This window comes from Schistocerca cancellata, chromosome 2, assembly GCF_023864275.1.
Source record: "Schistocerca cancellata isolate TAMUIC-IGC-003103 chromosome 2, iqSchCanc2.1, whole genome shotgun sequence".
Classification (NCBI taxonomy): Eukaryota; Metazoa; Arthropoda; class Insecta; order Orthoptera; family Acrididae; genus Schistocerca; species Schistocerca cancellata.
Window position 1 is genome coordinate 158,018,525 of NC_064627.1, and position 16,963 is coordinate 158,035,487.

Consider the following 16,963-nt stretch of genomic DNA (forward strand, 5'->3'; position numbering starts at 1 on the left):
CAGTAGTTCATAAATTAAAATATTCAGTGGATAACACCAAAGAGTAGGAGACTATGAACTTACCGTACTTCCTGAGCTCCTTTTTTTTTTTTTTTTTTTTTAGTGGAAGGTTCTGGCGGGATGTAAATAATTTTAAATGTAAAGACAGGCAAGACAAAAAATGAAAGATGTGAATGTATCTTTTCTTTTGATTTCATTTACTTGTGAGTTTGTAAACTCTACAGCTCTCAAAAAATGATTTGTCTGAAAGATACCAAAGTTCTGTCTTGTTCACATGACTTTTGACAATCAGGGCTTCTACTACTTGGTTAGGTGTTACTTTTACTCCATACATGATCTTTTAGTAGATGCTACCATAGAAAGATTGCATTCATTCAAAACATTTGAGCCGTGCACGGCTCGTGTTTAGGCCTTTTATTGTTTGTCATCTTCAATTACGGTACTGCCGCTTTGTTTTCTTATTCCGTTTACTGGCATCACTAACTTCCTGTCTTACTTTCCCGTGAGCGGCAGCAGCAGCAGCAGCAGCAGCACATATTGGTAAGTGCACTGTCGTACCATCTCTGGAGCGACCGATAGTATTTCCGGGTCATCATGTGTCTGCCAGTCAGTTGAAGACAGACCAGCAGTGAAGTCGGGGACTGAGTGCCGGTGAGGCATGGACAGCCAGTGCTCACCGACCACTGGTGACACACAAGAACTGTACGATGGAGGAAGGTTGGAGCAGTACGACCATTGGTTGGGCATCTCATCGACCGACGTATATTTGGTCCTTTCACTGTTTCTGGGCCTGGGAGTTGGTCGGTTGGCGCGGAGCAGCGAGGAAATATCCGTGGCGCGTAGTTTGGCCGAGGCCAGTGGCAGCGTCCACACACGGTTGGAATGTGTGGTGCTGTTCCCATTGCTACAAGGTCCGTGGCTCACCGATCCTGGACACAAAAGTTGAGTTTGACTTAATCTACATGCAAGTCATGACTGTTCACATTGTGTTGTTTGGATTTCGTTGTCGGCTGTTAGGATATTCCCGTGAGCAACAACATGTGTTTTCAAGTTGGCAAATTTTAGCCACCCTCCGGTGGAGTTTAACTGTGCTTGGTTATTTGGAATTGAAGTGCACTAGTGGAGTCTTCTGCCTTGTGGCCGTTAACGTTCCGGCTACCAGCCATGGCCATTGACGTAAATTCAGGCAGTGTATTATCCTCATTGTGTTGTCGCTGTCCAGCACAGTGTGTAGTTTGATAGCTCAATGTGGGCACCAATACCTTCTACATTGTTCCATTGAACTCCCTGTTGTGTGCTGGTCGGGTGGAGCAGAAGTTATCTTGTCGGTGGGTCCGTTGACTGTCTGGCGGTTGGGTTGTTGTCGGATCAAGAATGGTTGGGCCGGCTGCCTGTCTCACCAAAGCGAACGTTAGTGTTTGAATTCCAGGCCGACCCTCGGAAACTTCTGAGTGCCATTGGGTATACTGCGTTTTCTTTGTATGGCTTCTAGCCGATTTTTAAATTAAGGTGGTTTTGCCCTTAAGGGGTAAAGGCATAAGATTGTTTGGGCCTTCAGCCTAATCGAAAGAATTGATTTAAGATAAGACCTTCAGCCTTTTAAATTTCTGAGCGGTCAGCGAGCACTGGCTGTCCGTGCCTCACCGGCGCTCTGTCTCCGACCTCACTGCTGGTCCATCTCCAAGTGACTGGCAGACACATGATGACCCGGAAATACTATTGGTCACTCCAGAGATGGTACGACAGTGCACTTATCAATACACACTGCTGCTGCCGCTTACGGGAAAGTAAGGCAGGAAGTTAGTGATGTCAGTAAACGAAATAAGAAAATGAGGTGGCAGTACCGTAATTGAAGATGACAAACAATACATGACCTGAACAAGAGCCGTGCATGGCTCAGCATTATAAGTTGTTGCTGAAGATTTCTTGTAGCAAATTTATAAAACAAGAACATAGCATAATTTTCTTCTTAAGTACTGCTATGAAGTCATTTAAAAACAATCAGGATAAGTGGTGAGATCCAAAAATCAAAGTTTGTAATGTTAAAAACACTCTAGCAAATGTACCGTATTTCTTCTTCAGTTTTATTCACAACATATAAAGGAAATGTGGAGACTGGCCATTTTTTTCACTTTTCTTCCACATATATACATCATTGCAATGAATTACTATGGGCTAAAAGTGACTGAAACCTATAACTCATATTTATACATTGTTATCTCCACTCAATCACCAAAGATAAAATAATAGTCTTGTTGTTGTCATTTTTATTAAAATTAAATGTCAACTAAGAAGATAAATAATGTACCATAAAATCAGAGACAAGTAAGAAAAAATAAAGAAAAACAAAGAGTTAACTCCACCTCATTATGCAACCCGTAGGCTCTAGAAAATAAATCTACATTCTTTATGTGTAGACTTCAACATAATTTTCCCTTTCTCATTCCTGACCTGATTTACCAGCCACCCGATTCTGCTGTGGCAGTTATAGAATCATTCAAAGGAAGTCTACGGTCAATAATGCATAAATTCTCTGATCATGCAATACTAACTGGAGGCGACTTTAGCCTGCCAAGTATACACTGGGATGTCTATGGATTCATTGGGAGTGGGGTACAGAGAGAGAGCCAAGCAAAATACTTTTGAACATGTTTTCTGAGAATTGTCTCAGCAGACTACAAGCAATCGAAATATATCGACAAGGTCAGTATATAAATGGGGATTAGTGATCATGATGTCATTATAGCAACTATGCTTATGAAAGTTAGTAAATTGGTCAAGAAGACGAGGAGAGTGTTTCCACTGGACAGAGCAGATAAGCAGTTATCAACGTCTTACTTAGACAGTGAATTGACATCACTTAGTACCAGTAGGGTGGATGTCGAGGAATTATGGGTAAAGTTTAAGCAGATTGTAAATCATGGTCTGGAGATTTACGTGCTTAGTAAGTGGATAAAGGATGAAAAAGACCCACAATCGTTTAATAACAGAATTCGTAAGATGCTGAGAAAGCAGAGGCTGTTGCACTCAAACTACAACAAGCCAATTTTAGAAGAGATTCGAGCGCCTGTGAAAAGATCTATGCATGAAGCATACAACTGCCACTATCACAATTTAGCAAAAGATCTGGCAGAGAACCCAAAACAATTCTGTAAAATCCCTAAGCAGGTCTAAGCCTTCACTCAGTCCCTTGTTGCCCAGTCTGTGTAGCAGTTGAAGATTGCAAAACAAAAGTCGAAGTTTCAAATTTTAAGTTCAAGAAATCGTTCACGCAGGAGAACTGTACAAATATACCATCATTTTACCAACGGACAGACTCCACTATGGATGACACAGAAATAAGCATACCTGGCGTAGAGAAGCAACTTAAAGATTTGAAAACAAATAAATCACGAGGTCCGGATGGAATACCAGTTTGATTTTACAAAGCGTACTCTATGGCACTGGCCCCCTACCTACCTTGCATTTATCATGAATCTCTCACCCAGCACAAAGTCCCAAGCGCCTGGAAAAACCACAGGTGACTCCAGTATATAAGAAAAGCAAGAGAACAAACCTGCAAAATTACAGACCAATATCCCTAACGTCTCTTGCTGCAGAATCCTTGAACACATTATCAGTTCGAAATAACAAACTTTCTTGAGGCTAAGCAGCTTATGCCCATGAATCAGCACCATTTTAGAAAGCATCGCTCAAGCGAAACTCAGCTTGCCCTTTCTCACATGATATACTGAGAATTATGGATGAAGGGCAAGAGGCAGATTCCATATTTCTAGATTTCCGGAAAGCATTTGACATGGTGCACCACTGCAGGCTGTTAATGAAGGTATGAGCATATGGAATAAGTTCACAGATATACGAGTGGGTCAAAGACCTCTTAAATAATACAACCCAGTACGTTGTCGTCGACAGCGAGTGTTCTTCAGATACATGGGTATTGTAAGGACAGCCTTGGGGAAGTGTGATAGGACTGCTGTTGTTTTTCTCTATATACATAAATGATTTGCCGGACAGGGTGGGCAGCAGTCTGCAATAGTTTACTGATGATGCTGTGGTGTATGGTAAGGTGTCGAAGTTGAGTGACTGTACGAAGATACAAGATGACTTAGACAAAATTTCCTGTTGGTGTGATGAATGGCAGCTAGGCCTAAATGAGGAAAAATGTAAGTTAATATGGATCAGTAGGAAGAACAAACCTGTAATGTTCGGATACAGTATTACTAGTGTCCAGTTTGACACAATCGAGTCATTTAAATATCTGGGCCTAACGTTGCAAAGCAATATGAGGTGGAACAAGTATGTGAAAACTGTGATAGGGAAGGCAAATCATCGACTTTGGTTTATTGGGAGAATTTTAGGAAAGAGTAGTTCACCTGTAAAGGAGACTGCATATAGGATGCTGGTGCAATCTATTTTTGAGTACTGCTCAAGTGTTTGAGATCTGTACCAGGTTGTATTGAAGGAAGACATCAAAACATTTCAGAGGGGTGCTGCTAGATTTGTTACTGGTAGGTTAGAACAAAACTTGATGTTACGAAAATGCTTCGGGAACTCAAATAGGAATCTCTGAAGGAAAGTGGCATTCTTTTTTGGAAACACTATTGAGAAAATTTAGAGAACCAGCATTTAAAACTGACTGCCGAATGATTCTGCTCCTGCCAACATACACTGTGCTTAAGGACCATGAGTACAAGTCGTTTTCCCTTGCTCTATTTGTTAGTTGAACAGGAGGGGAAATGACAAGTAGTGGTACAGGGTATCCTCCGCCACCCACCTTATGGTGGCTTGCGGAGTATCTACAAAGATGTATCTATATTTCTATCAAAGAAAACACAATCTTCTTTATAGTTACTTTATTTTTGTATGGTTGTCAAGGGACCTCTGAAATATGTACATATACAGAACTTTTAAAATACGTGAACTATAGTGACAAGCATAAGCACATACATTTAATAACAGGTAGGGATATGTACAATCATTCTTGTATAATTGATGTGACAAGGCTCTGTATTTCTTACAGCAGTCCACTTTCTGCATAAGAGTTAGAACCTTTTTCTTGTTATACAAACAGAAAAATAATTCTGTCATGCTGCATACTGCACTTCCGGTAAAATATAGGTCCAGAAGCTGAACCATGTTCTTTTGTTCACTTCTTACTGAAAAACAAACACTGTCCAGCATTCCCAGCAATATTATTTCTTTATTATTCCACTGTAACAGGACTGTTTCTGTTATCAATCTCACACTGTAGCCTATGTCCAGTTGTACACCCAATATACACATTATCTTAAAGCACTTTGTATCGAGCCTTGTTCATAAGATGATGTGCTGAGCTCTGTAATTTTAGAAGTTCCTCCTTGATGAGCCTAGTAATCTCAATCTTTGCCTTTGATACAGCAAGCTCATTTGTGCTTTCAATTGCCAGGTACAGCTTACGTTCACCTTCTGGGGGTGATTTGCCTGGGGGATAATAGGTACCTCGTACTGTGATGCCAGCCTCGGAATATTCACTTATTTGTGCTAGTGCCTCCTGGAAAAAAAATAAAATAAATAAATAAATAAAATTAGTGTTGTGCTTCATTACATGCACTAATGGGAAATGACGATCAATAACAGTGTATTACAATAAGTTGTTGAGAAAACTGTAAGTGGAAGCAGTAGTCTAGGTGTTCCAGCAACAGAACATTGTGATTAAAACTCAGAATATACTGACATTATTGTGATCAAAATCTTATATTTAGTGAACTCTATTTTTGATGTACTGAAGATTTTAATCATAAAAGAAAACCAATAGTTTGTATAAAATATTAACTGATAAGTTTCACACAGTCAGTGAGTAAAGATTGGTTAAGAACTGTAAATTGATATTCAGGAGATACTAAATAGTATCTCACCTAGTACACTTCTCAACAAATTTTACTGGCAGAAGTGATTTCTTATCTTTCCCATTATTTACCACAAAATGATGTTCCTGAAAAGCTTACATTTTCTTTGTTGCAATAAGAGAGATGACTGACAATATTTATTTATTTATTTGTTGCTTATTCAGCCTGACCAAATTAGGGCCTTAAGGCCTTCTCTTACATCTGACCAGGAACAACACACACAAAAAATACTATGTAGCAATCAAAATAATAATAATTTGCATTATTAACAAAATAATAAATGGTAATAACAACATTAATAATGAAGATAAAAAAAGATAAAATAATGTGTGATATTAATTAGTTCTTGCATAACAAATTCAATGATGATGATTTGCATTATTAATAAAAATTAATAATTACAGATTCCATGATAAAGTGATGTGAACAACAGAGAAGAACTTGTCGTATTACCATCTGAAATACCAATTTTTGAGCAACTGTTAAAGAAGTTTTAGGTACAAGAAATTTAAAGGTGAAGACAACTTGTATATGAAGAATGATAAGAAGAACGATAAGTAAATGTTCTTGTGAGTAAAAATCAGCAATAGAGAATACGAAGAAACAAAATCAACAAGTCGAAATTTATAGGCAGGATGACAAATCCAGCATGACTCACTGTTAGACAGATGTTTTTATGTTTTTGCAAGAAGTATTATACGCTTGGTACACATTTCTACAATGCATTTTTAATGCTAAGTAATAAAAAGTAAGTTAAAGTGATTCTCATATAATTAGAAAGCAGCAAAAAAGAACAATTAGTGTGGTCAGTATAATGCACATGAGCTCACTGCCTAAAGTTCATGAACTAGGTAATTACAAACAAATGCACTTCCAAACAGATTTCAATGCATTCTGAACCAAAGCATATCAGCTCTTTATTTCCACAAAAACTGAGATGGCCTACATGCTTTTCTTGGTGCATAACAGTATATCACGACAACAGGAAAGGATAAAACACAAAAGAATAATTCTGAGGCAATTTGCCAGAGGAAAAGCCTGTACATGGAATCCTGCTATTCAAGATTAGTGCAACAACAGCCAGCATCATCACAAATATTAGAACAGAACTATTACAACTGATAATTGCAAATGTTGTGTTATCTCACAAACTGAAGAACTTTAAGAATCATACTAACACACATGTATAGGGACAGTTTACCTTGGATGTGACTCTCCATCTTGCTTGTTGTGGGAAGTCATTAATTTCCAGTTCTTCTTCATACTTGCGGAATGTTTCAACTTGATCTTCATCACCTTTGTCATCTTCTTCTTTCGGCTGGTAATTCAGTTTCGTGTTCAGTTTGGCAGCCAGCTGTTCTGCTACAGTCTTGGCCTAATAAACAGTATATTAAAAGCAAGTATCAGACAGCAGCTTCACAGAACTGAGTTTGTAGGCAGAAAATCAGAATAAGTAGCATTGAGGATGTTTAAAGAGGAAGAGGTGGCAGTTGTAAAACAGCAACTGGTGGACTCAATACAATGCTTACAAGTTAACTAGTTGTTCAGTGGTCTCTCAAAAGAATGAAATGCTAATGCATTGGCTTTTGACAAATGTCTGGAGGAACAAAGACTATTTCTTACAAAGCATTTTATTTAAATACAGCCCAAATCACAATTATTTTGTGTGAAAATTGGTAACATTTATATAAGAAAAAAGCAACTGGATGGACTGTCGACAAATAAAATCCAAATACTAATGTATAATTACTACAACGATTACCAAGATAAAGTATTAAGTACTAGCTAAAATATTTTAATGAATGAAGCAGTATAAATCAATGCATGGTCCTCTGAGGTGCACTCCCACAGAAAAATATAACTAAAATTGAACTATGGGAGGAAAATGCAATGATCTTTTTTGTTAAACCAAACTTCAGTTAATTTTTCCTTTATTATCTAATGACAAGCATCTAAAAGCAGTGTTCTTTCACACTGAGAATCTTCATGAAACTTGTAGCATGTACTGAACAAGAATTGCTTGAATATTAATATGTGAATATTCTATCCTATAATTCTCAGGTTACAGTCATAGAAATTAAGTCCTATGTACAAAGGTCAGTAAGAACACAAAGAGAATCTGTGCATGGATGATAAATAGATCTTTCATTCTGTGTACTACATCCAATAAAGTGTACAGACTTGCCTCGTGCACCTCATACCACAGATCTACACATGCGGTGATTGTACGTAGCTGTGAAAGTGACCATGCCCACTGCAATTCACAGATGATAGAAATGTGAGAAATAGTCGCATGGAAAATTCAACACAGATTTGTCACATTCTATGGATAAGATGCCAATATGAAAGTTCACACTAACTGAACAATATGTGAACAAGTGTTAATGATGCTGAAGCATGTCACTGTATAAACAAAGAAAATCTCCTGAACTGACACATTGGGACTAGCACTATTTCCAAAAGTCAAGGGACAATACTGTTGGTAACCATTCTGATAACGATGAGAACATTAAGGAAGGTGTCTTGGTTGAACACGATATAAAGGCAAGATGCGGTAGTTATTTGGAGATGAAGAGGCTTACTGAGCATAGATTAACATGGAGAGCTGCATCAAAAAGCCTGAATACTGAAAACAACAAGGTACCTGAAACATCTCACAGTAACAATAATCACAGGAAAAACCTCAGTGTTTCAGTTGACTATGTTGGGAAGGAAATGCATGGATGAGGCGAATTCAAACTCTTTATCTGTAATACTAGTAACAACTCTTTGTATGTAGGACAAAATACTTGTTTATTTTTTGAATGATTATTGTACAACTGTCAGAGTATTTTTAGAAACTTAAAACATTAAAATCTGGGAAGCCTTGTACATATGGGCTCTAAAATGCATACTTTAAGAACCATGATCACTTCTTCATATTTAATGCAATGAAACAAATCTCTTCTAATGCAAGCTCTTTGCTTTCCGTATTTTTAGCAATGGTTATATGGACCAAAACAAGAAGAAAATGTCCACTAAACATGGGCTCTAGAGAGCATATCTTAGGAGCTATGAGCACTTGTTCATCTTTGCTACTGTGAAACATAGCTCTTCTACTGAACAAATGCTCATAGCTTTTATGGGATGGACTTTAGAGCCCATATTTATTAGGATTCTTTTTTTCTTGGTTTGATCCATACTCCTCTCAAAATACGGAAAGCAATGAGCTTGCATCAGAAATGATTTCTTTCACAGTATTAAAGATAATGAAGTGCTCATACCTTTTAAGGTACGTTTTCAGAGCCCATATTTACTAGACTTTTTTGCTTTGCATGATCGGTAGTTCCTGTCATATCCTTGAACACTGACCATTCCTCCTGGGACACAACGTATGAGGTTCACTCAAATGAAACATAGTCAGTGCGTCTACCTTTGCCTTACACATAAGGTGGCACCATGTAACTGCAGGTATGGTGGCGCCATCTACTGGTAGAGAGACTGGTGCTTGCCCACTGTTTGATATTACCTAGCACCAGTGTGGTTTCACACCAAAGAGAAGGTGGTCACACAAGTTATTGTCCACTACTGAACATGCAGGTGGGTAAGCAAGAACAACAAGGAGTGATTCAATTTTTGGTGTCAGAGGGAATTGGAGGCTGTGAAATGTATCGACAGATGAAGGCTGTGTATAGTGAGTACAGTCCGAGTTGTTCAATTGTTGTGGAATGGTGCAAACGATTCCTTGAGGTGCGCAAGTCACTGGAAGATGATGCACATCCTGGACATGCTCATTGTGTCATCGCACCAGAAATGGTTGTGGAAGTGAATGTTTTAGTCTTGGACAACCGCAGAATCACCATGGACAAGATCCATCGGTTACTGGGTATTAGCATGAGCACCGCCTACACCATAATGCATCAACATTTGAACTTTCAAAACATCTGGGCACCCACTCCTCCACATCAAGCTTCAGATAGTTGGCCGCGGGGAAGACACGTTCGTGACGGTCCGTACACAATCAAAGCGTCAAGGTGGCTGACCTTGCTCCCAGCAGCAGGTACACCAACAATGTAAACAGGCCAGGAAAGAGCAATGTATGCCTTCCATGCTCCCGTCCTGCCCTTATTGTTCCATTAACCGTGAACACTGACTGCCCCCAAGTGCTGCACTACCTGTCATAATTGCAACAAAAAAAGTCACATTGCTTCAGTTTGTAATGAAAAATTCAGCACAACGATCCTGATGCAGATATGGACATAAACACTGTATCGAATATTTCCGTAACGCCAAACAAGTTTTTCATTGATGTTATGATTTTTTGTAAAGTTCTGCACATGCAAGTGGATATAAAAGCTGCAATAATCTTGTGAAACTCACAAACTTATATGGACTTGGGCACCTCTCTGCTTTTTCTCTCTGGCACAAAAGTTAGTAAATTACAATAAACAGAGTATTCCTATTCTCGGCCAATTCTCTGCCTCAGTGACCTACAAATCAGTAGTCCGGTCACATACATTTCTTGTTGTAACACATATTGGGAGAATTTTTTTGAATTAGATGTTTTTACGTTGTTTGGTTTTACCTCCTCAGATGAACTGAATTTAGTGCCTGAACAACCGTATACACAGTTAGAAACATTATGTTCTGAGTTTTCCTCTTTGTTGCCTTCTGGATGAGGGTGTGCAAACAATTTTCAAGCACGTTACCATGAAAACTCTGCTCAGCCTCATTTTTTCTGGATCAGTCCGATTCCAGTGGCACCCAGAGAACAAGTCAAAGATGAATGAGATCGGCTCACGGAATCCGGCATTGTTTGGCCTATTGCATCAAGTGAATGGGCTACCCCTTGTTGTAGCAAAGAAATGGTTGGGCTGGATATGCCTCTGTGGCGTTTTTAAAGTTTTTGTGAATGCACAATCTATAATGGATACATACCCGATACCACACCCAGATAAATTCTTTGCAAAGTTGTTACAAGGTTAATATTTCTCAAAAATAGATTTGTCAGATGTCTATTTACAACTTCATTTAGATGAAGAGTCACAACCTATGTTAATTGTCAATACCCCTTTTGTATTGCACCAATACTTGTGATCGCCTTTTAGAGTTGCCACTGCTCCCACAATTTCTCAACATTTTCTTGATCAACTTACAGCATCTGTGCCAGGCTGACCAAATTATTTGCATGACATTGTAGTTTCCAGTGCCTCCACTGAGGAACAGTTACAAACTCCCTGTACTCTTCTTTTTCTGTCCTCCAAGTGGCTGGGTTGAATTGTCATTTAGAAAATGTCAATTTTTTCAACCTTCTGTTATTTATCTTGGGTTTGAAGTTTCTCACAAGGATCTCAAACCCCTGCATCAACATGTTTTTGCTACTGTGGCCCTCCCATGCCCTACAGTAGTCAAAGAACTTTGCAGCCATTACACGCGTTGCTGTGCAAAGGGCCTCCATTTCACTGGTCGCTGGCTTGTGAAACCGTGTTTTCCACCCTTAAGACCATGTTACAGTCTGCACCAACGAGGCCTACACTTGGTCCTTGCAGTGGACGTTTCACAGTATGGGTAGGGGGCGGTAATGGCTCATAGATATCCTGATGGCTCTGTGTGATCTATTGCTTATGCCTAAAAAATGCAGACTCCTACTCAAACTAGGTATTCTCAGATGGAAAAGGTTGCTTTGGCCATTGTATACCCTGTGAAGAAATTCCATGCTTTTCACTATGGTACCAAATTCGATCCAGTCACCCGTCACAAGTCATTGGTTTCCTTATTCAGTCCTCCTGCGTCATTACCAGATAAAGTGGCACATCACATTTAACATTGGGCTCTTTTCATTTTGTGTTACAACTACGAGATTCATTTCCACCCTACAAATCAAAGTGCAAATGCCGATGCTTTGTCCTGCCTGCCAGGCAGTCTGGACCCAGGATTTGATCAGGAGAAATTGCTTTGTTTCTACCCTGATGTCAGTGCACAGCAGACAGTTGACTGTTTCCCTGTAACCAAAACATGGATCATGAAGGTTATAGTTTTGGATCCTGTTTTGCGAAAGATCATAATATTCATACAATATGGCTGACGGATTCATCACCTTCTGGTGTGTCCAACCCCCTATGTAATTATTACACATTTCAACATCGATTCTCTGTAGTGGATGGTGTTCTGCTTTTAGACATGGAACATGTGACCCCTCTGGTAGTGATCCCTCAGTGCTTATTTGGAGGTTCTCCATTTATTACAAGCAGATCATGGGGCTGTGACATGCATAACAGCATTGGCCTGTCGAGACATGTTTTGGTCTGGCCTGGACAATGACATTATCTGGCAGGTTGCCTCCTGTTCACAGAGTGCAGTGTACCAAGCAGCTCCACAAGCATCGTCATCTTGGCTGATGCTGTCACATGCATGGGACCATATATATGTGGATTTTGCTGGCCCCTTTCTCAATGCTTATTAGCTGTTGGTCGTTGACACATATTCTTATTTTCTGTATGTCATTCGTTGTGTTTCCACATCCACAACAGCTACAGGCACAGCTTTGTCCAAATTTTTTTCACTCGTAAGCTCACCCATGATGTTAGTGTCCAACAATGGTCCACAATTTTCATCACAGGAGTTTGTGGCGTTTTGCTATTCCCGTGATGTACATCACATCCTCACCCACCATTCCATCTGCAATCTAACAGTGAGGCAGGGTGCCTAGTGTGAACATTAAAAACTCAGATTAAAAGGTATGTTCTTCTTCATCCAACACTGCCTTAGATCAGTTCCTCTCATTGTACCATTTCACGTGGTTCTGCAAGAAGAGCCTGGCACATCTCCTCCACAGGTGCCAGCCGACAACGCTGCTACATCTCCTGTGTGCTCCAAATGGACATCAATCCATGCAGCCACCACGTCTCTCATAGCCTGGTGTGGCTGTCTAGGCACGTGGTTTTGGACATCGTCCTAAATGGATTCCAGCTGTCATCATCAGATGCCCTGGGTGGCGTCTCTGTGACATCCTCACAGAGGACAGTCTCTGCTCAAGGTAACACAATTAGCTTCACGTTCGCGTGAATGGGCAGGCACCCCCTAATGTCACACCATTGCCTCTGAGACCATCCATATGGGAGTCAGATCATCTGCTGCTGCCGGTTCTCCACTCCCATGCAGTTGAGGGCGTCCATCATCGGTGGCCAAACCAGCAGTTCTTCTATTGCTTCAGACTCCATTGTCAGGAATTCCATCACCTGTTCTTGAGCAACTGCTGATACCAGTACCATTAGCACTGCAAGCACTATCACCAGAGCTGATGCCCGAGGTTGACATAGAAACAGCCCCGAAGTCAACATATGGTTTGGCACGGGAAGGTGGCCACAGAAAGTTTCCGTGCCCAAAGCACTTCACCTTCATACCATATGCTCCTGTTGCAGCATGCCATCTGAGCCTGAGCACAGCAGACGAGGAGGACAGCATGGACGTCTCAAGAATCTGTGACCTCCATAAGAGGGGAGGAATGCAGTGATGCATGTGCGCACTTTCCAAAGACCGCATGTGTGGCAGTGCTATGTCATCTGTAGACTGTAGAGGGTGCCTCAGACGGGTGTACACGTACGTACGTGTGCATGTGTATGTGTGTGTGTGTGTGTGTGTGTGTGTGTGTGTGACAGAGAGAGAGAGAGAGAGAGAGAGAGAGAGAGAGAGAGAGAGAGAGATGACAGTCAGAGCCCACCTGGGTCCCAGTCTCTGTAAGGCTGGCCGAGCTCTGCTCAGCCTCAGTTCTCTACATGTATAGCTACAGCTCTTTGTGTACGTAATTGGTTCCTGTTTAATGTTGCTTAAATACCATGTTCAAGTTATTAATGCTTCGGTGAAATACAGTTGTGTTCAGTCTACTGGTCGTGTTGTACTAATTGTTGCTGGTAAGAACAGAATGCATATAATAAACATTCCTTCATACAAAAAATTTTATGGGTTGGCGTCTCTTTACAACAGTCATTAGTTATACGGCAAAGATAACAAAAAATAAATTCAGCTGCAAGGATTTATAAAATATCATTCCACATTAACCGTATGGAACAAATAACAATCCAAAAACACAATCCAACATCATGGAAAGAGTAGAATAATCTATAATTACAAAGAAATAGATGGGAGAAAGGGAGTTGGTGAAAGGCGGGTACACAGATATGTGTGTGTGTGTGTGAGAGAGAGAGAGAGAGAGAGAGAGAGAGAGAACGATGGGTGTGAGAGTGGCCCATGATGTATTACCGTGATAAGTGGCTGTGATCCACCTCCCTTCAGAATAGCTTCAGCAGCTTGTTGTGTGGCCCCCTTGGCCTCAGCTCCTAAGTTCTTAGCCATGTTGATGCGGGATGCTAATCTTCTAGCCAATTCCAACTTATCAGTTGCTGTGGGTCCCATTTGCCCAGGTAATACTGTAGAAAAGAGAAATTAATAAATGAACTGTTTACAGATGTCAGATACTGAAATAAGCAGATGAAATCACGTAAATGCATGAGCCAAGTAACACTACAAGGACGCAGAGAGGAAATAAATGTTAAACAATGTAACAGCAGAGGTTGAAAATATCGCTTCAGTTGTAAATTACTTTATTTTCACACGACTGGTTTCGGACTGTTATAAGCCCATCCTCAGGTGTCGTACTGGAAATAGCAAAAGACGGGAGATAATTTTCACATGCTGCAACACACATAAAAACAAAAAACAAATTTTTTTTTCTAAAAAGTTTTAAAAACTTTTAAAGAACGTTTCGAAACTGCCGGATGGGCTAGGTGCTGTGAAACCTATGTCAATGCGCAAGTGGCACCAGACAGTACTGTGGACCAATGCCTGGGTAGGGAATATATACAAATTATATCACGACACTTACGCTGTGCTGTGGTCCCCCGAGTGCTGCATGTAGCAGGCACAGTGTACTGCCTATGAGCACAGAATAGGGAGTAGCAGATGCGAACGAGGAGGCAAATTGGTAAACCAGTGTGGCAAAAGTGCTGCCATCTATTGACGGAGAGAAGAACACGGGACCACTAGCCTGGCCATTCACAATTTGAATTTATTGATTTACATTTAAAATGAAGGAAAAGCAAAAAATTACGTAAAAAATACATGACATAAGTTAAAAGTGCATTATGCGTAGTAAAGGAGCGTATTGAACAGGTCGATCTAGAACAGTGGTACAAAGGAGTGGAAGGTGCGATATAAAATTATTATATATACCATGAAGCACAATGAAACTTTACAGTCATCAGTTAAAAGAACATGCACATGTGTCATCAGTTAAAAGAACATGCACATGTGCTACTCCTATTTACAAGCTCTCGTTACTGATCAACAAGGGAAGTAGGAAACCTTACAGTCTATACTGTCAGAAAGTAATATGCCAATTAATAGCTAGCAGTGATGGCATTAAAAGGACACATTAAAAGTGGGGTCAATTTAAAACTGCTAACCAACAGCCGACAATTAATCGAGGCTTACATTAGATAAGACCTGAGACGCACTTTACATCATGAAAGGTAAATTTTTAATTAGTGGGGGCACAGATAATGCCACAGTACTATAATGTGCCATAGCCGTAGGATGAAATGAAAACATGCAACTTTTATTAAGAGAGGACAATTTTATAGCTATATAAAATGAACTGGGTGGACCTTGCGGACCTCACTATAGAAAACAGGCATATGCTGTACATTCGTTTAGCCTATTGAAGGCCATTAAAAAAAAACACTGACCCGATAAAAAATAGTATACATGTATGGCGTACAGTAATCAGAGACCACAAAGAGAAGGAAATGAGGCTGGATGCTGCTTCAGAAAAGAAAAGTTATTCAGCAGGACTGTATGCTTAAGCACAGTTTGCTCATTCAAAATGCCAGACGGATCACAGCAAATGCTGCGGATGATTTCTATTTCTTCTAAAATGTTTAAAACCAAGCCCTTACATTGAATATGTATAATCCTGCAATTTGTGTTTATATTTGAAATGGAATGGTTATGATCCTTCAGGTGGTTAGTGAGAGCGGATTTGGAATTGCTAAGATCCTGATGCTCTCTGAACCGTATGCTAAAGGAACGGCCAGTTTGGCCTCTGTATGCGGAAGGGCACTCACTACACTGGATGCAATAGATGCCCGATTGTGCGTAGCAGTCGTCTTCTCTTGTTTCGTGGTGCTTCAATAGGTGCCTGACCTTATGCAGGGTGTAGAAGGCGGGTATAGCCCCCCCCCCCCCCCCTTTTCCTAAGCCATTTGCCAATCCTGTCAGATATAACACCTACATATGGGATCCTGCAAAAATGTTTTTACAGTTATCATTATTAGTAGACGACAGGGTAATACCTTACAGATCGTTGGAAGCGCCTTTTGATTGCATTTGCTGATGAAGAACAACAACAACATTTTGCTGGTAGCCATTAGCATGTGCTATGAATTTAATGGTATCCAACTTGCACTGGTAATTTTCTTTTGAGAGCGACTCGGGCCGCGTGGTAAAGCATAGCATGAAGAGCTGCCATATTTTGCTGTTTTGGGTGAACTGAAGAGCAATGAATAATAGAACTACTCATAGTTGGTTTTCTAAATATGTTGAAGTGTACATTACTGTTCTGTAACAAAATTTCCAGATATAAAAATGGGAGTGTAAAGCCAGAGTGATATTCTATAGTACACTGAATCTTGGGGGGCATTTTGTTAAAGTCATGTTGAAAAACTTGCAGCAGGGCATCGGTCCCATTATACAGAGTGTCCCAGCTATCTTGTCCACCCAAAATATCTCTGGAACAATAACAGCTATTGGAAAACGACTTTCAGCGGTATCAATGTAGGGCTGGGGCCCATGAATGTACATATTTGGAAACATTCTAAAACGAAAGCGTGTGTGTTTTTTAACACAAACTTATTTTTTTTTTTTTTTTTTTTTTTTTTTTTTTTTTTTAAATGGACCTCCTATATCTTTTCTTCAGCAATCCATAGCATGACAAAGCACATACACAATGGCGTTGATTGCTTCGCAATATTCCCATTACATCCCGAGATACTGAGACGCGAAGTTGACGCTTGAAACACCCGACATGCGCTGCTAGCACATGT

The 16,963-nt window shown here is 40.1% G+C and overlaps 1 protein-coding gene across 1 annotated transcript in view; it reads right to left on the minus strand.

Annotated features, from left to right (window-relative positions):
• Window positions 1–5,022: 5,022 nt before the first annotated feature.
• LOC126161446 (probable ATP-dependent RNA helicase DDX46) overlaps window positions 5,023–16,963 on the minus strand; it is a 150,802-nt gene continuing 138,861 nt past the window's right edge. The window contains exons 18-20 of the mRNA XM_049917261.1: window positions 14,124–14,290; window positions 7,087–7,260; window positions 5,023–5,530 (exon numbers count right to left, since the gene is read on the minus strand). Of these exons, the coding sequence (XP_049773218.1) occupies window positions 5,288–5,530; window positions 7,087–7,260; window positions 14,124–14,290 (584 nt within the window). The 3' untranslated portion in view covers window positions 5,023–5,287. The remainder of the gene's footprint in view (window positions 5,531–7,086; window positions 7,261–14,123; window positions 14,291–16,963) is intronic.